The sequence below is a fragment of the Lichenostomus cassidix genome, chromosome 5 (genome assembly GCF_008360975.1).
Source record: "Lichenostomus cassidix isolate B80296 chromosome 5, HeHo_3.0, whole genome shotgun sequence".
In the NCBI taxonomy this organism is placed as follows: Eukaryota; Metazoa; Chordata; class Aves; order Passeriformes; family Meliphagidae; genus Lichenostomus; species Lichenostomus cassidix.
Genome location: NC_139486.1, coordinates 52,412,910 through 52,433,528, shown reverse-complemented (window position 1 = coordinate 52,433,528; position 20,619 = coordinate 52,412,910). Strand labels below are relative to the sequence as shown.

The 20,619-nt window shown below is 42.2% G+C and overlaps 1 protein-coding gene across 9 annotated transcripts in view; it reads left to right on the top strand.

The window, feature by feature from the left end:
- The window catches only part of TEAD1 (TEA domain transcription factor 1), a 153,164-nt gene that overhangs the window by 42,068 nt on the left and 90,477 nt on the right, over nucleotides 1-20,619 (top strand). For all 9 annotated transcript variants that reach the window (XM_085063087.1, XM_085063088.1, XM_085063085.1 and 6 more), the window contains one exon: nucleotides 11,800-12,053. In XM_085063087.1, coding sequence (XP_084919213.1) covers nucleotides 11,906-12,053 — 148 coding nt within the window. In that variant the 5' untranslated portion in view covers nucleotides 11,800-11,905. The remainder of the gene's footprint in view (nucleotides 1-11,799; nucleotides 12,054-20,619) is intronic.

Genomic DNA, 20,619 nt, shown 5'->3' with positions numbered 1-20,619 from the left:
AGAGGCATTGTATTTATGCCAGAAATTTCAACTATTGGCTGGTTTTAGCAAGGTGTTTCCGACTACTGTGGGCAGAGACACTGTTTTTTTTTGTAATTTGAAAACATTATTGGCATTTTGTTGTATATTCTCCTTCCTCTGGGAAATCTGTAGAATTTAATATATTTTCATATTACCACAAAACTATCTTTTTGGAGAGGCTCCTTTCTGCAAGGATTTCTGCTTGTACTCACTTCCCACCCCCTCTTCCCCATGTGGCAGGGACAGATGTTAATCCCAGGCAGGAGCGAGCAGAGAGCACTGCAAATCCCCAGCACAGAGCTCCATGTGGAGTTGGATGAGTCCAACACTCCCTTGCCAAGGCACAGCTCCAGCTGTGGAGCAGCAGGAGGGTGACTCAGTAGGGGAAGATGACCAGGGTCTGCTAAGCTTAGGCAGATCCAGGCCAGGTGATGATCTCTGCCTCTCCAGAAGGCTTGCACACCTTTATCAGGACAGCTTCTGAGAGAGGGAATCTGGGCCTGGAGTCAGAGCTGGAAACAAGGAGCGAGGTTTTGGACAGGGAAGCTGTTCTTTAGGCACAGCAAGAGGCAGGTGATGATTGCCCATGAAAATGTGAATAAGTGAGCACTGGGGAGGAAGGGGTGCTGTGGCAGAAATGAGTGTGCTGGCAAATCGCTATTTTTGTAAAATTCAAGATTTTTAACGTTCAGTAGAATTATCAGGATTAGTGCCTAGGCTTGTGCTTTTTGTTTGGGTTTTTAGATGTGTTGTTTTTTGCTGCCTGAACCGAGCCATCTCTTCTGTAGTTCTGCCAGCGTCCAGTGAATTCACAGTTCTAATGGTTGCCAGCAAAGTTATTTTTGTGGAAGATTGACACCCCCTGAAGCAGGATTAAACTACAGTGAACAAGGAGTTGAAATAGGCTGGAAATATAAGTCAGAGTTTAAGACAGAAATTGCCTCCTCAACAGGTGATAAGCACAAGAGGAGTGCAGAATAACTACATAGCTATTATACTGAGTTTTGAAAATGCTATAGCCAGTCATTGCTGGTTTTACTTACATTCAGCAATTAAAGATTGCCACAGTTTGGGATTGTTTCAGGATCTCAGCAGGAAAGTGTTTGCTACTACTCTCTTGTAGAAGATGCAAGTCCTGCTGCATAGAAGCACCCTTAATTCTCAGGGGAATCTTACATGAGATGCAAGAAATAAATTTTACATTATAGGCAAAGTGCAAGCCATAGATCTGTCATTGTCTATACGAAACAGCCATATGGACAAAAGTGAAGCCAATGCCAATGCATTCACCACCTGTAGGATAGGTGTTGGAGGCAAGAGTGAGATGGGAGAAAGAAGTTGCAGTGTAGAAGTGCTGTATTAGTAATGCTCATTTCCTTGCACAGAAGGCTTCCTTTGTAAGAGATAGATGAACAACTCAGACTTAAAATTTAATTTGGGGGGTTAATTTGCCCATAACACTACTGCTAGCAGTTGGAAAACAAAATTAGTTAAAATGTTTTTATTTGACAGTTACTCCACTTGCAGACAAACTTGTTGCTTTGATTTTTCTGTATACACAAAAACCTGAGATGGGGTTTCCAGTACTGGCATGAGATGAGGACTCCAGACATGTTGTGACTAGTTGACATGGACCCCAAGTCCTATCTGATCTCACATGCTGGTCTCTGAAATCTCTTTCTGTTTAGAGTTGGTAAGAACAAGGCCAGAAAATTGGGTTTAAATCTCAGCCTTGCTGAGGGCCGTGGCACCGTGATTTCACCCCTGCAGTTTTTGGGGGTTTTTTGTCTTGCAATTCTGCATCCTATCACAAGAAAACCACAGCCTTTCCCAAAGTGAGCCTCCCAGTATTATCACTCCTCTGTTTCCAGGCTGCTCCAGGGCTGATAGGCAGGGTGTTTTTCCAGCCAAAACAATTGCTCATGGAGATGTGAGGAGCTTCATTAAACTTGGAGTGATTATTCGTGTGTATAAAATGGCTCTGTTGTCAGAATCAGAGCCCAGGGCTGTAGCTCAAGTAGTAACACCAAAGCAGAATAAAATTGTTTTCTCCTGGTCAAAACCTAGCACAGTCAGGTGAGCATGAGATATTCCCAACCCCTGTACCAACCTTAGAGGGACAGAGCTCACAGAGTGCTTGGTAGAGTTTCTAAACTTGTAAAATGAATTTCAGCAGCAATTTAGCTCTTCCAACAAATGTTTGAGAAAGTCTGTGTGTGTGTGTTTGCACTTACACAAAGGAGTGTTTGTATAACATCTCCAAAGCAGAGGACAAGTGGGCTTGAAGGATAAAAGGTGCCAGCACTGGATTCCAGGGCTGGCTTTGGCCAATTGGATATTGCAGTTTGTCCAAAATTTGCTTTTCTCCTGCTTCATAAAAGAAGGGACCTTCTTCAGCTTGGAATAGGGAAAGGGTTAATCTTGTGGCTGTTTCTTGTTTAAACAAATGCACCTGAGTAAATGAATGAGCCTTTTACTTTGCTGTGCCTTTTTGTACCTTTTTAACAGAATACTTAAATCATTATATAAAATACTTTTTATATAGGCGAAAGTTTTATGTTACATATGAACCAGTCAGACATTGGACCACCCTTCAAATAGCATTGGTTTTCCCTTTCCTGACTGAACTTACATAAAGTTGTTCAAGCAGGTGGTTTTCTGTCCCTTTTCCCATCTCACTCAGAGCTGTTAGAATGAACACTCATGTTTTTGCAGCCATTGTGGAAAAAAACCTTTCATCCTGAAAACAAGTTATTAAAAAAAAGAGTAAAATCTAATACTGGAGTACAAAACCAGTTAGTCATATGCCATAAATAGAATAAGAGAGCTATGAATGTGAAGGATTCCATCTGGTTTTGCAAATGTCTTTGTGACATGGGAACTCCAATAAAACTAGGGAGGCTCAGGGAGTTGGGGGAAACAACTGGGTTTCAGAGCTGCATCGAGGCACAACGACTTGCTGCCAAGCCCATTGTTTGTGTGAGCAATGGATCATATGTGGTCCCAACAGGAAGCTAGTAACACACCAAAGAGCAGGGATGCACCTCATTCTGGTATTTATAACACTTGGTAGGTGGTGTTAATAGTTCCAGTTTGGCTTTTGGGGTACAAAATGAAAACAATTGCTCAGCGATGCTGCAGGAAGGCAGTTACAGCAAACTACAAAGAAGAGATCATCTGTTTGCCTATGTGCAATTTACATTTGCATCATTCACATGCTCCCAGGTAGATGGGACAGATGGGAAAAGCACCAGTAGATGCAGAAGATGGTTAGCTGTGCTGGTATTGGGTGTGTTTGTGTCTGGATTCCAAAGCTGTGTGTATGGAAAGGTAGGGAGAGGTGAACAGCACTGGAGCTGAAGGAGGGCCAGTGCCTCTCTTTTTTGGGCTTTTTTGCTGTAATTAGCAATTTGTGGAGTCTCTGGGAAGGCACAGAGCCTCTGTGCAGACTGAATCTTGCCTCAGCCTCCACTGGGTGACCGAACTTAAGGCCTTCAAGGAATAGAGAGTTACTGCATGTAACAAGAACTGCATCTATTTTTCTGTCCTATTTCCCGGTCTTGAACATCCAAAAAACTTATTGTCCTGACAGTCACACATGCTAGTTTTTATTTTCTGTTTACATAAGCTGGCAGCAGAATGGATTATAGTGACTTGCCAAACACATGCTCCATGAACATGCCCCAGGCAAAGTAGAGGCTGCAGACCTTGCCCTGAGGGATTTTCTGTGACCTCTACCTACAGGTCTTGGGGCTAGGAAGTGTTTCTTACAGATCTTTTTTCAGTGCCAAAGAACAGTGCTTTGGCCAGCCCAAGATGTTTTATTTTCACTTGCTCTGGGAGCAGAGCCCCCTGCCCCAAAATGGACAGCCCCACCTTGGTGATGGACCATTCTTCTAAAAGTTGAGTAACTGGTGAATGAGTGAAATGTTAATAATCCTCACTGCACAATCTAGCAGCTTTTGCCATGAAAAAGCCACAGCTGGAACACAGCTGGGCTGAGCACGCCATGGCATTTCACTGGCAATGGATATTGCTGTTCTCAAGCCATCCTCTTTGGGTGGCAGGAGGTGCATAGTCAGCTCCTGCTGCACGGCACAGCAGCTGGGTTATTGCAGGAAGAATGGCTTCTCCTTCTGAGAGCTGGTTAATATTTTTTCTTTTCCTTTGCTTCATGTTGGCAATTAGCAAAAGCAAGCCAGACATGGTGCTGCTCACTGTTGTTCATTCCACTGAGTGCCAAGTCGTATTTAGAATAATCTTTGTTGGTTGCCACCACAGCGCAGTGCTGGAGCTGGGTTAAATCCCAGGAACACCCTTATAATTGAACCCAGCTGGGTGTAAATGAGCACTAGCACCTAGGATGAATGTGGCTGCTTCAGTATCACATGACGAAGGAATTGTATCTCGAGCAGCTGTGACCATAATGAGATAGAGATTCACAAGGGCTGTGTTGAGATTCACCTACCCGGTGATAACTTGGTAATCAGCGCAGACCATGGACCACGAGTGATGTGTAACCACTTGGAAAGCACTTTTGCATGCTGGATTGCTGGTCACTAGCCTGATAATACATGGTTTGAAGCTGGAGCTGCCTGCAGAAGGCATCCTGGTGAGCCAGCACAAAGCCGACACGGCCCGTGAGTGTGGTGTAGGCACAGCCAGAATCCAGTTGTTTTCCCACTGAGAACATGAACCATTTTATTAATGGTATGAAATTAAAACTAATGGACAAGAAAACTGGGTTGGACTAAATGACTCAACATCCTTACAACAATAATTATATCTATCAACAAAAGCAGCCTTTGGAAAAATAAATGAATGAAGCTCTCAGAGTGGTACCAAATACTCTTTTCACTTGCATAAAGAGTGCAGAGATGAAAGCTGTTTCCAAAGGGAAGAATTCTCGGGTATTAGCATCAGCCCACTCTTTGCTGTGTAATCTGTTTCTATAACCAAAAAAAAATGAGCAATTCAAGGAGAATGCATTGTTTCTCTTTATAAATAGTTCATATAATCCTAATTTCGCCTAATTAGGCCTATCAACTGCCTACTCTTGCAGATCTAAGTCACTCTTTGTTCAGTAAGTTTCCTTACGGTTTGTGAAAATACATGTGTAAATCTTCTCAGATGAGCAGGTGCTGAGTTCTGCGGGAAGAAAACCATCACTTTTGCTGATGTTAAGTTACATGTTTTTGATATTTTACATGCTGGCATGGCACTGTCTTCCTTCTACTTTTGAGTGTGCTCTGAGTGTGGTAGCTGAGGAGAAGGAAGTGAATCCAAATTCAGTGCATAATGCGCTCACCTCAGAAAAAAACGTGCTTTTCACAGGTGCTCTGTAGGTGTAGTTGTACTGATCATGTTATTCCTGCACAGATCCCAAAGACAAAACTGAAATAGATAGCTGGCAGTTAATAAATGGCTTGAATCCCAAGCAAGAAATGGTAAATTCAGTCTTAGGATAACAAGGCTAGTTTATATGAATGATAGGAAGTACATGGAAGCATCATTGCATGCAACTATTTGATCACCAGAAAAGCACAGCATCAGAATTTCTTCCTGAAATGTTCACACAGTCAGAGAAAACCTCTTTTTTTTTCATTTCAATGGCAAATGCCAATGGCTGAATTATTCTGACTGAGTTTTAAAGGAATACTTTATTCTTCTCTTCTGTGCTCTTTCTTCTTAGGGGGAATAATTGCCGACAAGTAGAATTTGTAAATAAAATACAATATAAAGTAATTTTAACCTAATGACTTCACCATTGGAATCTCTGTAGATTATTTACATTTTTATTCTTCATACTGTGCTATATCTATTCCTCATAAAGAGAAATTATATAAAAGAAGGATTGAATACATATAGTGTTTTCCTGAAAGTAATACCATTTATACGCCTCAGAGAATCAGAAAAATCATTACACAGTTACACATTACCACTACAAAATCCACTATGAATTTGTTTGTACATAAAAAAGTAATTTTTTTGCATGCTTGGCTTGCCTAAACACTCCAAAGATACTTTCACTGGCAAAGTAGAAAGATAAGATCCTAGAGAAATTCAAGCTTCCCACCAATTCCATATTTACTTTAATCAGTGCAGAAAGAGCTTGCGAAATCTGGATGTGATAGGGAGGGTCAGAGGGATCAGCATATGTCTGGTAGAATGGTGTGTCTGGGGATGAGGCAGGCTCATTTCCCAAACCTCCCATGGACAGCACCAGGAGGAGATGGAGCCTTCTTCTCCCCAGCCTGGTCTTCCTTCCCATCCTGGCTGCCTGGATAAGCTGCTGCACAGGTGTCTGCAGCCAGTGGTGTTCTTGCAGCAGCATCCAGCAGCTGTGCATAGTGCAGGAGCTCACAGGCATCCTAGGGAGGAAGCCTGGTTGTGCCTGGATTTCTGCCTTGCAGCTGACAAAGCTGTCTGGTCACTAGGACATCTGGGAAGTCTCTCAGGCAGCTGTATTTCCCCATGCCTAACCAAGGATGTGCTCCCACTGTAGGCTTCTCTTTCCTGGGGTGTTTTACTGCTGAATCTCATGGCATTGTCTGGTTCATGCCTCTGGTTCATATCCCACGGGGTGCTGGGCTGGTTTCTGAGAAATGTTTGTGTTACCTGCTCTGAGCAGCCTCTGTGCCCCAGCAGTTCCCCAGTGCCCCAGAAGCTGATCAGTTCTGGTGTGTGACTGTTGGTGTGGTCAGAACAATCCTTCAAATGCCTGACCTATGGTTTTTTTGCCGCAACTCAAGTTCTTTGCTTCATGTCCTACTCTTGGTAAAAATGGCCACAAGCTGCTTCTCTGCTTTGCTGTTACCTTTTCCTTATTTGAAAGTGGTTATCTTCTCACATCAGTCTTCTCTAAATTTAAACAAACCTAATTCCTTTCCTGGTAGGTCATATTTTCTAGATCTGATAACTTTCTTCCTCTGGATTCTCTCCAGAGCTTTGGCGCTCCAGCTGTGGATTTGCACTGCTGAACAAAGCAGAAGGAAAATCCCATGGGCCTGCAACTTTTCAAGCCTTCAGAGAAAATTTGCCATCTGCAAATTTAGAATTAGTTGGTTTGCACTCATCTCTGCTCATTACCATCTTGATGTTTATAAAAAGCTTGTTGGATTCCTCATTCCATTGTTTTTACATAACTGAGGCTAAGATGAAATTGTTCATGAACTAAAAATACAATGTATTCTTAAAAGGGTAATTTACCCCTTCAACACTCAAAATCTCTGCCTCAAGAATTAAGATTTTTTTTTTTTCTGAAAGACATGTTTCAGAAATACTGATCAGGTTGTAAGAATGATTTGGTAGCCATCTGCAGCTATTCATAGCCAGATCAGTGTGGATACCAAAATTGGTGCTCAATCTCAGACATACCTGCACTTGATCCCCTTCCAGCAGACACAGTTTAGAAGACTTGGGAGATGTAATGGCTTTTTTTCTGAGATAAATCTCACAATCAAGGTAGGTGTTCACTCATTCTTGTGTTCCTGTACCAATATCTGGAGAGTATTGATCCTCTCTCAGGTGTTATTTGATAGCATAGAGAAGGCACCATTCGGTACCTGTACACAGAAATTCAAGAAAGTAAATTAATTAAACAGAGAAAATGGTTTAACTTTTGTAAGACACTGTAAAATAAGATCCAGCTGTAATGACTTCTGAAAGACAGTGTTTCGATATTAATTCATTGTGCAAATATTGAAGGTTATGAAACATATCAAGGCCATAAATCTGCTCTTCTGAGGAGCCATTGATCTCAGTTGTTGGTCTGTGAGCAGCAGCTTTCTGGGCAAGTCCAGGTATGCATTGCTTATAAAGTGAAAAGCACAAGAGAATGTTTTGTGTAAGTAAAGAAACCATTCCCTTGATAAGAAGTTGCAGGTTATCATTTGATTTTAGTTAAACACATTGGTTTGATCAGCTCTGACAACAGCTAAGCCTTGTTTCTATGAGATTTTAAAATAATTTTTCAAGTTACTGTAGTGAGCGAGCATAATGACAGTAACTCATATCTTGTACCTCACCAAGCTGTCTTGAATGGCCTGGCTATAAAACATGTTTATAAAATCCTCTGTTGCCCCTAATGATGATCTCTTTATTCCTAAGTGTAACATTGTGCTGTTTGACGGGGGGACATACCTCCATGATGCAGAGAAAAAGTGTCTTAATAACTGCATGAGGAAAACAGATATATTTAGAACTGACTTAACTGCAGAGAGGAGAAAGCAACTGCAAGACAGATGCATTTGGTTTGCAGCTAAGAGTTTTATGCACAGGAGAAGCTGTCTTGAAATGTGTAAGACTGGTGTTAAAAGGAGAACTCTGAAGAGAGACTGCCTGCACTGCAGCAGTGTGCTTTAAACAGTATGAAAATGTACAAAAATCTTTTGGCTTTGGGTTTTTTTTGTTGCTCTATTTTTTTGTGAGTTTGGGGCTTGTTGTTTTTTTTTTTTTTTTTTTTGTTGGTTTTCTAGGTAGTGTTGATGTGTTTTAATTTTGTTAACAGAAAATGCAAGCAAAAAATTTGTTCTCTGAAAGTTAAGATGACAAAAAGCAAATACAGAACTCTTCAACTTCATCTGTCATGTGTACAAGCTCTGATTTGGGCCAGGGGAGGTGGGGCTAATTGCCCCCAGGAGCTTAGCTCTTCCTCTGCTGAAAGCTGGCATTGCAAGATTTGGAGTTCGCTAATATAAAGAAGGCTCACCTTTTAAAATTTTTTTAGAAATTTAAATTGCATTGCAAATCCACATTTTTCACAGGAGATTTATAGCTCATTAGCAATGTTCAACAAAGCTCATCTGTTGACAGCTTGTGTTATTCTTGATAATCATGTTGAACTCCAGCATAGCAGGTCTGAAATTTTTCATCACAGTTTAGTCCTTAGAATTCAAGCTAAGGAGGAGGTTGAATTGCCTTTTGATACATAGAGGTGAGCTGGAAATGATTAACTGAGTTAGCTCATTATGTTCCTGAAATAGGAGGGAGCCATTTAGCAGTTGGAATACAAGGTTTTTTCCTCCTTGGCCCTCTGGCTTAATCTGCAGTGTCAGCATTCACCAAAATGGAAATCACAGAAAATAATCTTTAGCATGAGAGTTTTTCTTCCAGCAGGCTGCTCCCCGCCCCTATTGTACAGATGTTCTGGAAGAAACACTTGGTTCTCTTACATTTTAGAGGCTGGAATAGTAGCTGTGAGTGCCTCAAGATGATATCCAAGTAGGTAAAAAAGAATGGGAAGGGAGATAGCATATGAGTGAAAATTCACCAGTAAACACAACGCAAGATATAACATGACTATCAAGTAACATTAATTACTTTAGAGCCTCACTGTGTTCCTTGTGCATTTTAATTATTATGTCAGCGTAATGTAATAACAAGGGTTAGTTTATAAGATGATAATAGGACTTGAGGCTATGGCTGTGGCAGATTTTGTAAGCAGAGGGTGGTTGAACTGAGCAAAAGCTGCCCGTGGCTCTGCTGTGCATTACAAGCCATTGGGCCTGGGACCAGGGAGGGGAAGGGTTTCCTCCTGTAGTCACCTTTGAGGAGCAGAGCCAGTGAACAGTCCCACTCCATGCTGTCTTCTGGTGAAATGCTCGTTGTGGTTCATTCATGTGAGGCCAATCAATCCTCCAGTAGCCATTTTCCCCTGCACTATTGCAATAAAACTGACCATACCCCTAATTATCCCCATCAACATTCAATTACCTCTCGTTTACCTAAAATTCACCCTGTATGTGAAGGCTTAAGTGGACATGATTGTTTTTGTCAGTACTCTCCTGGTATCGCTGTGTTTATACTTTGGCTCAACCTTTCATACAAGATTCAACTCTTGCAGAGGTTGAATCAACCCTTCAGCCTTCCGAGGTTTATGAAGGATGGCGTTTCACTATTTTACCAAGGTTTGCATCTCCTTTTGTGTGATGACAACTTAAAAAATGTACATTTTGGATTTCCCACACAATAAGTGGTGTATTTGGCCAGGCTTCTCACCCACTTATATGTGCGTGGTTCCCTGTGAATCCATCTGCTCCCTCATTATCAGTTATTAAAAGGTGTTTGAGACAGTGATTAGCCTTGCTATTATGGGTGGGGAGGCATTAACATTTTCGTAAGCTGTGCTGAAATGTTCAAACCAATGCAAAGTCAAGAAATACCTCTCTGTAGAAACAGACATGCAAGCAAGGAAAATCGAGTTCATAGGATCCCATTTTGCACGTACTGATTCCTCTGAGCTCCTGTTAGAGCCTGGAGAAGTGGAAATACCCTGTTCTTTGGATGTCAAACTGGTAATGTTGGTTTGTGAGACTGAGAGCCTGCTCCCAGTTTCCCCAGCTGCAGCTCTGTTTTTTTGCAAGACACCATGTCCTCCGAGGGACTGGACTATCAGGTTTTGGTTATCTCTAGGGATTGGTTGTTTGGGGAGTTCGGGTGAGAGCTGCCGTAAATATTTCCTCTTTCAGGGAGTTCTCCAGCCCAAAGGTGTTTTGTCAGAGGTGTCTTGGCCTTCTATGTACAACCTCCCCTTCTTTCTCTTTGGGGTGAATGCTCTTTTGCTGCTTTTCACCTTTCATGTACTGAGACCCCAGTGAGAGGCATATTGGCACAAGGATGGAGGTGTGCGCAAGGGGAAGCTCCTCTCTTTTGCCCCAGCAGAAGAAAAATGTTGTACTTTAGGGGTTTGGAGTGTTTAGCCAGGAAATTGGATTTTTAACTATGTTTGCAGCTCATGCATGCATGTTTGAACACTCCCATCGACTTAGATCAGTTAGAGTCACCAAACTTCTTCTTTTTCAAAATAAAACTGCACTATGCCTAGACATGTTGAGCCAAATCTGTTCCTCATCTTATTTCACTGACTTCCCGAAGAATTACACCAGAGGTGAACGTGGTCTGGTATAGCAGCTTTTTTGCCTGGAGCAAGTCTTTATAGCAGAGTTGTATTTCTCTCAAAAATATAAAAGGAACACTGACAGATCTGCAGCTCTGCTGGTGTGAGCAGGTGCAGCTATATTAAATTATTTCTTATTAAATTGATTCAGCAACTTGAAGCTTGTAATTTTCATTCTGCTATGGTTCTGTGACAGAGACCTTTTAAATCAGGCAAAGCATATATCTTCTCTTGTAATTCCTTTCTCTGGTATTATAATTTTAAAGATTTCTCTTTGTATGTAGCATGGATTCTGATTGTATTATTTATTTGGGTAAGATCTGAAAATTATGGCCTTTTCCAGTTAATTACATTGAGCTGTGGCATCGCTGGTGTAATTCCATTTAATCCATTGACATCCGGATGAATTTGAACAATAGTTTCTGCTTTTGTTTTTAGGTTCAAATGGCTTTAGGCTCTGGTGGTCACTGTGGCATAAATTGGTGTGCTTCCCTTCCAACCAGTAGAAGTAGACCAATTTCCCCCTGCCTGAGGATCTGGCTTGTTATTTTAAAGGTGCCAGTCTTCAGCCGGATGAAATGTGGCTGGAAAGTTCTCCCCCACTTTGACTATTTGTGAAAAGTAATCTGGTTCTCTGTGCCCTTATGTAATTGCATACAGAAAATGTAGTAGAGCTCCCCTTCTGACAGCCTTATTGCTCCACCTTTGCTCATTTGAGGTAGAGTGGTAATTAATTTTTCACTTTTCCTGGGTGCATCCTGTGCCCACATTACTGCCATTACTGCTCAGCTGCTGTTAACTTAGCATCAGAAGTAGAAAGAAATGTTTTCCTGGAGTTCTATGCCTTTAATGCATTTTGGGGTTGGTTGTTTGTGTTGCAGATTTATTTCCTTGAAGACTCCAGGCTTAGGCTTGGAGACCCCAGCCATCACCATTGAGCCCAGCAGCTGGAGCGGCAGCGAGAGTCCTGCCGAAGATATTGAAAGAATGAGTGATTCTGCAGATAAACCTATTGACAATGATGCAGAAGGTGTCTGGAGTCCTGACATTGAACAGAGCTTTCAGGAGGCTCTAGCTATCTATCCACCATGTGGGAGGAGGAAAATCATCTTATCAGATGAAGGCAAAATGTATGGTAAGTGGTACACATTTAGCCTTTGGAAATAATTGTTCCAATACGAGAGCTGTAAAGCCCAGCTTGTTTTTACACAATATTCCTGGTTCTGATTTTGGTACTTTTGGAGTAAGTGGTTAAGAAATCTGTGAAGCTGAGAGAGCTCAGCGGAGCCGATGTGGTGGTCAGGGCTGTCCAAGCCAGATCCATACCGCTGGCACTAGGAAACAATTTTGATACAGAATTGTCTCATTAGTTACCTTACGTAATTGCCTTTGACAATTTCTGTGCTGTGGCTGAATGTGCATGTTTAAAAGAAGCATTTAAATGTGTCACTCCTCGGGCATAAAAAAGTAGGCATTCTTCTTTATTTTTGACTAAATGGAGAAGACAGGGACACGGGAAGTGCAGTCTGCGTGGCGGTGTGGGAGATTATGCAATACTGAACCACAAAGTGATAAAGTTTTTCTTGCATTCGAAGCCTCTCGATGAAAGACGCAAGTTAGGGGTGCTTTTGTGTCTTTTCTTTTTCTCTCTCTATTATTTTGGTTTGTTATTCCTTCCCTTTCCCTCCGTGCAAGCTGCTATAAATCAGATGACATGCTGCCAGCATTCCACAAATACACTCTCCGCGGAGGGACACTGACATCTCCATGTGCTGCGCGGAGCTGCGTCGCCCTCCTCCCGCTGCTCCGAGCTCTCTCTCGCTCCCTCGCTTTCCCTTTCCCCTTTCCCAAACTCGTCCCTGGGGCCGGCAGAGCCCTTTGTGCCCTTGCCGGGGCGGTGGGTGGCTGTGCCCCGGCGGTGGGTGGCTGTGCCCCGGGGACGCTCCCCTGTCCCTCGCCGCTACCTGGCGGGGCAGAGCGGCCCCGAGCAGATGGCGCTGCAGCTGCCACCAGCTGTGCCCCCCGCCCGAGGTCACGGGCACGGGGACACTGCCGCTGCCGGGTGACCCAGCCCTTCCGCAGCTGCCGTGTCACCCCCGCGGCCACACCGGCCTGGAAAAAAAGCCTTGGGATGGAGCATCTCAGCTGTCCTCGGCACCAAGTTGCCGGGGCCGGGTTTCCTGCCTGCGTGTTTGTTTTTCCCCCTCCTCCTTCTCCCGCACTCCCCTTCTCCCCCTGCCCAAGGGAATATAATCTCTCCTGTCCTCTCCTTCTCGCCCGTTTCCGCCTGTTTTGATTGCTGTTCGGTGCTGTTATTTTCCTTTGGAAAGGGCAGATGATTTGCCTAATTAGAAGGTTGTGCTCCTTCTAGGGGTACATGAGCATGGATATACAAACAAGCTTATTGTGTATCTACGCTCGAAAGCCTTACTTAGGCTTGAGCAGCCTCATCAGCCAAAATAAGGGTGGCTGCATTTTTTTTTTTTTAATCAGAATCCCTACAACCACACTAGTCACCCCTGAAATCTGCTTTTTGGTGTTCTGAAGCTTTTTTTTTTGGTGCCATTGTATAAATTAAAGAAATTAACATATTTATCCATTCATTTTGACAATCACTGATTTCATTTAATGGTTGCTAATCCTGAATGTTAACATTAGTTAAATTATATATGTATAAAACTATTTGTGCATATCTAATTGCTGATTAATACTGGTAGCTAGTAATGCAATAAGCATAGGCACATCTCATATTTATGCTAATCCTAAGTCAAATATAGTTAATTTTCAATCAGAAAAAGGAGCTATGCGTGCTGATGCTGAAAACTTGACTTAAAGTGTTGCCCTGACTGAGAAGAAAAAAATGTGTTAGGAAGTGCAGGGTACTGTATGAGCAGAATTTACATCCTGACTTTGCAGTGGATGAACTCATGTTTCCATTCTTCAAACTGAGTGACTGCTTTGTAGTGTTTGAGGATTTATTGAAACCATGCTAGGTTTCTGAGGACTTTCTAATACAGTCTTATGGCCCTGAGAGCATAATTGTTCTCCAAGGATTTTGAAATCAAAACAGTGTAAGTGTTTTACATTCTGTGTGGCATAATGAAAATAATTTAATGCCTTTTAGTGGCATACCAAGTTTATTTCACTTACAAGAGAGACATTGCAATATGGCTAAGCTTCCATAGTGTTGGGGGATATTGTAATGTGTCAGTAATTCATGAACCATGTAAGACAAAAGGTCAAGAGAGCACCATTTCATTTTCTTACTGAAATTACCTTTAGATATAGGCACCAGAACAAATCTGATCTTTATGGAGGCAAATATAATAATCACTCTGTGTGGATTAAGTTAAGCAATTGTAGTTTTTGATCTTTGGAGGGAGACTTTGAGAAGAGCAGAGATTTTGCTTGAAGAAACATTTTAAGTCTCTGCCTTTGATTTAATGAAGGCTTTGCGACATTCGTGTAAGCAAACAGCCAGAGTTTCTTCACTGCTCTTTGTGGTGGTCTAAAATCATCCTTAAATTGGCGCTTCTAAGAGCTCTGTGTTCAGCCTCCTGGTCAGCTGGCTCCAGGGGGCCTGGAGGATTGCTCAAGGAGGACTGAGGGAAGCAAAATCTGTGGGTGCCATCACAGGGTGCCATCACAGGGTGGCCCAGGGGCACCTGCCTGCGGTGCCACCTGGGGGAGAGCAGCGTGCCTTGTGACAAGAGAGCTGTCCCAGTGGGACTGAGGGACATCTGGGACCTCTCTGGGCAGCCTGAATCACTTCAGCTGAGACCTCAGATGAAGGAGGGAAGGAAAGGGGAGGGTGTTTTCCTCTCCCCTTGCCTTCCCAAAAATGTAACTTAAGGCATGAGAGGATGACAAGAACAAAAGACTTTTAATCTTACCCCCACAGCAAAAGATTGCAGGGACCCATGGCTGGGGAGAGGAAAGGGGGTGTCCTGACGTTTTTTTTTCTTGCCTCAGGGCATCCTCAGGCTGTAAAGACAAAACTGTGATTCGTGCAGGACCACGAGCATTTCAGGCTGCTGCTGGCCCAGGGTTTTGATAGGCTCCTGGAAGAAACCATCGGAAAAAAAATTGAAAGCTTAATGAAATTCTTGTTTTTAAATTTATAGGAAATTATTGGGTAAGAAGCAAAGACGCTTGTTTTGGTTTGGATGGGCAAATTCCAGAAACTAGTTCTGAAATTCTTGAGAGAAAGGGAATACACAGTAAGGCCAAGGGACCTGTGATAAGTTTCCTGCAGAAAAGCATTATCCATCACTCTTTTTCTCTTTCCTTTGTGAGTAAGACTGTGAAGGTCTCACAGTGTTGGTCTTGCTCCTAGTACAGTATTGACTGACAGTAAATAAAATTTTTAAAAAGGTGAGGATGGTATAAATGTGAAGGCTTGAAGGAGAGTAGAGGAACACATCTATAAATTGATGCTCACACTCTTTGTGGAAGCAGTCAAGTGTAGCCCATGGACAAAAGACTAAGTTCTTAAACCCATTTTCATTTCTCTTGCCAAGGTATTGGTAAGACTTTTTCATCTGTACTGTTTCAAAAGAAGTATTGATCAAACACAAATATCATCTACTGGTACAAAGTGAGACAGCCTATAATTTGCCTTCCCTCTCAGAGACCCATTCCGATGAATTTCTGTGTCCTTGTTTATCCAGCTCATAGTAAAACTCCAGCCCATTAGAGGGCATTGGCTGTCCTGTATTTGTACTTTGTTCCGATCGTCGGTCTTTTGCTGCTGACAGTTTAGTAACTTGTAGCAATTCCTGTGAACTCACTTATTGGCAAGATATTTGCCTGTGCTTGTCTTTGCTCCTGGGAGAGTGTTTTGGAAAAGATTACAAGAATGAAAGCTGCTGTGAAATGCAGCCTTACTTTTATCCCTGGTGTAACACTGAAGTCACTGGAGTTGCCACAGGATTGGATTTGGCTCTGTGTGCACGTTTTCAGCTTTTTTTCTTTTTGAAAGTTAGCTACAGCAAGATGTGGCTTTAGTGCAGCTCTAGGGACAATGCCAAAGTGCCATAAGCTGATAGCAAGTGGAATATGCCTACAGACATGTTGTTATCAGCACTGCTAAATTAGCCTCAAGGTAGCAAAGGTGGCTTTTGCCTTTTAGACAAGAAAATAATTTGGTATTAATTTTTGAGACCTGTAAACAGCTCTTCAGTTACGAGTTTGCATTTGAAGGATTCATGTCTGCAACAAAAGGGCTTGAGAGTATGCAGTGATTATTAAAAGGAAGTTTTTTAGCATGTTTAGTAGTTTTACAGAGAAGAATGAGTACTAATTAGCGTGAGAAATTGCACAGCAGCCTTTCAGAACTGTGTATGTTTATTAGGTTATACATAAAATCTCTTGGCATGCACTGTAAAGGGAAAATGATACTTTCATAAAAATTTCTGCTCAGATAATAGAATTTTTGCATGATGAGTAATAATAGTCTTCATTTCCAAAGCACCTTGTGTAAATTGGGTATTAAAATTGAACTTTGAACTAGAACATTGACAAAAGAAATCTTATTCTTTAGACTTGCCTGATTCTGTAGCTAAATGCTATTATTTGGTTATTATTTGGTTTTTCTGGGTTTCTGTTAAGAAACAGCAAGGTAAATAGCTTTATGAAGAGTACAGTAACATGTTGCAAATTATTTTTACCATTGCTTTTAATTTTAGAAGTTCCATGCAAGTTACTGCCTCCATAAAGACACTGTTACCTTATAAAGTTTCCACAGTATTAAATATATTTGAATGCGAATAAGGTATTTGGAGCGATGAAATACCAGATGTGAAGTATCAGGTTTCATGTTTATTCATCTGTTCCTGCAATCATTGTGCAAAGATACGCTCTTGTATTTTTTTTTTTTTTTTTTTTCTCCCTTTTTGTTCTCTCAGCAGCACGCACCAAATGCAATGGAGATGGGACTCCTATTCTGAAAGCCACTATTTGGGTTTCTTAGGTTGTAAACAAATCTGTCTAGAAACATTCTGGCAGTCCTGGGCTTGCTCAGTGTGTTCTGTCGCGTCATGGCGCGCGTGACGCCTGTGCCGAGCCCTCAGCCAGCAGGGAAGGGCAGGAAGGAGCAGGGATATGGTGTCTGTTTGAGAAGTTACTACTGGAATTGCTTGGGCTATGAGCAAATCTGCCTGTGAACGATTCTGCAATGTGGGGATGGTCTTGCAACATCAGCAGGCCGTGCTTGCAAGAGGGCAAGATCTGGTTTTGTGAGCCGAGCAACAGGCCCTGCTGCCCATGGAAACGAGGGGTTGCTGGGCTTGCTTGTGCTTGAGGATTTCTGAAATGTAGGGGAACAGGGTTTAATCTTTCTGCTTGGGCTTTCAAGAGTAAATTGTCAATGCTTTGAGATAAAGTGAGAGAGTCTCCACAAGACTGAGAATTTTTTTTCTCTTTTTTTTTTTTTCTGTCTGCCATAACCTGCTATCCTAAAGAGAGACTCTAAGTGAGACAATGAGAGTTGTGTGTGATCAGGGTATCAACTCCTACTGGGGAGCAGGCAGAGGAGAGCAGGCTGTGGTAACCACACACCAGAAAGTACCAGTAATGTTGTGGAAAGTACATGGCACAGCAATTGAGTATTCCATTGGCTGTGTTGGGTTAGTAGAATGATGTATTCCAAACAAAATGGGAAAATATACTAGAGAGTTATGCATCAGAAAGAGCGGGACATCCTTTGAAAGTGGTTTTTAGCACTGTGGCTTTGTCCTGTCTTTACTAAACATGTTCTCTTCAGTCACCCATATAAAGGAGAACTCAAAGGAAGTTTTTTATAGCCTGTTTGTGGGAAAGACAGTGGTGTGGCTGCAAGTCTCCCAGTGTTCAGTAGGCACCGTATGGAAGAGGTACTGGCAACATCAGTTCTTGCCTGAAACTAAGTGGAAGCTACCAGGGCAGGTTCAGATCAGGCATTTGTCCACTTCAGACTCCTTTAATGGATAATCCTGTTCAAAGAGCCATACTAAACAGACCAACATCCTTTATGACATTGTTCCTTTGGTAATACCCTTGTTTAGAACTGAGACATGTTAGCATGAGAGCACTCAAGTGATGCAACATCACTGGAACATCCAGGATACATTTAGGTGGTTGTCTGGTGTAATTTATATTAGCTCGTTTTTCTCCCAGCACTGGTTTCTCAAGATGAACTTGTGATCCTCTAATTGCAGAAGGCAGAGTTTTGCAGCTTTAAGAAATAGTTGTCGTGCTAGAAGGTAGTTGAAACAGTCTTGATCAGGCTGATGTAGTGTGTTAGTTGGTTGCACAGTGCTGAGAGATCAAGATAATTTAAAACTCTGCATGTAGATAGCATAAAAGAAAATTGACTTGTTTATTGGGTCTCATTCCTTGTAGAACTGAGATCACTCCTAGGGCAAACACCTTCTGGTTCAGACAACCTGGGCACAAGTTGAGTTGGACAAATAAGGCCATAAGGCCCACTAGGGCTGTAAGGTTTGAATTCCTCTGCATGGGACCAGTCTGAGGCTATGGCAGAAGTGTCTCCACTTCAAATACCAGCTGAGTTCTGTCACACAGTCATGGCAGGAGACCTCTTGTTCTGGGCACCCTTATGGGAGCAGAAGAGGTGAGAAAACAAAGAAAGTGTTGTTTTGTAAAGAGAGACTTGGACAGTGCAGGGAGCATCTTACACAACCAGCAACAGAAAAAAAAAAAATTGATCAAAAATCGACGCCTTAGCTGCCAGCACCATCACCGTGGTTTACACCAGCATCTAAGAGCTGCTGCAAGTGGGAAGTCAGTCCTAGATGGCTGTTCAAGCCTGATGGAATAGGGGTCAGTGAGATGAGTGGTGAAAACCAGACATCTGAACCATGCTGGGAGGGAAACTTCATCCTAATATTTCCCCTGTTCCTTTAGTGAATTTGCTCAGTGTAGGTATAATAAGAAATAACACTGTGGGGAACAAGGAGCAGTGGGAACACAAATTTGCAGCATCTTTGGTTTTCTGGGGACATGCTGTCTCCTGAGAAGTAGGTTTATGTCCCACCCCACACCTCACAGGGGTAATCCTGGGCTAACTGTTGGAGAATAAATGCTGTGGTGGTTGTGGCATGAGTCTTACACAATTCCCTGAGGGTGTGCTATTCAAAATTAATATGTATCTTAGCTGAGTCTTACAGGGATTTCCTCACAGATGCATGAAGGATTTTTTTTTTTTTTGTGATGCCCTTGAGAAGTTGCAGTAATACCATTGTATGAATATTTTCCTATCCTACAAACAATTTCATGTGGGGCACTTGGTCTGGAACATCAGAGAGAAACACTTCAGGCACTGGGCTTACAGATGATTCAAGTCTGGAATTAGACACTAATGGATTAACAGTTTACAGACTTTCTGTAGAAGTAATGGTTTAGTTAGTAGAAAAAGGCTCCTCTGCATTTTTTCTGGTTTTGTTCTGGGCATACAAAGTGTTTACATTGTTTGGTTAAGGGACATGTTTTTGTAAGTAAAAATAATACAAACTGGGGACATGAACGTGCTAATCCCATTTCATGAATGCTCTTTTAAACAGAGAAGTGGCATGGCTTGCTAGACCTAATGTAAAAGGGACAGCAATGCATCCCAAGTTCACAACAAAATTGGAACCCTGAGAAGGCACTGCTCACTGTGGGAGTTGCTGGGATGTCAGTCAAACACTATGACAATTTTATCTACAGGGTACTCAGGCACTGTTAATACAAACTGTGATAAACACGCACCTTCTGTGGTGTGAGAAGTCAGCGTCACTATTGCAACTGCTTCATTACAGCCTTCCCACAGCAGCCATCTCCAACTAGGTCAAACCTCCTGAGGATTTTATGGATGTAGGTAGATTTCATGCTTGTATTGAGATCTCCTTTCTGTCTTGAGGGGGGCAGTAAACTTGCCAGAGGTTACTGTGTGCATAAACCATCAAAAAAGATCAGGTCATCAACTCAATTCCTTCGTTGGTTGCCCAGCTTGGAGGAGGTGGGGGGTACACAAGGGACCAAACAGGCAGGGATGGATTTGGCTTGGGCTGAATCTTGGTTGTAGGAAATCATATTGCACTTGATGTCTGACAGTTTTGGGGACAGCAGCACAGAAGACATGCCTGGAGGTGTTAGGGAGCATATTCCAGTATCTTGGTGGAAGTAGGTGAGGTAGGGTGTGCTAAGCCTACAGATAATTAAGAAAATGCTTTCTCTGTTTGCCTAATCACTGCAGCAAAGCTAAAACATCTGAAGCTTATTTACCTGAAGCTGCTTTGCTTTTTCTTACTTCTGCCTTAACATCAACTTGTGTTTGGTTAGCATGGAAAAGAGAAGGATTCATTAAATACAAATCGTAGTTTAAATTGCATCTTATGTCATGCTAGCAATGCAAGTGAGTAGGGAACACAGATGAGAAACACATCTTCAGCCACTTGGATTCAGCACCAGTTTTACCCCTAAACCAGTGGGTAACAATACTGTCTTAGACACATGGGAAAAGAAATGTTAACCCAAATAGTCCCAGTTTCAGGGGCTTGGGGACAGCAGGCTGGATATAGTTGACAACTAATAATTTTCAACAGTGAAAGTAGTCTTTGGATCATTTTAGCAGGTGTCTTCATGTGACCTGGTAACTTCAGCCTTTAATTCTTTGAACAAGAATTGTATTTTCATTTGTTTAGTTCTTCTTTGGATAGGCT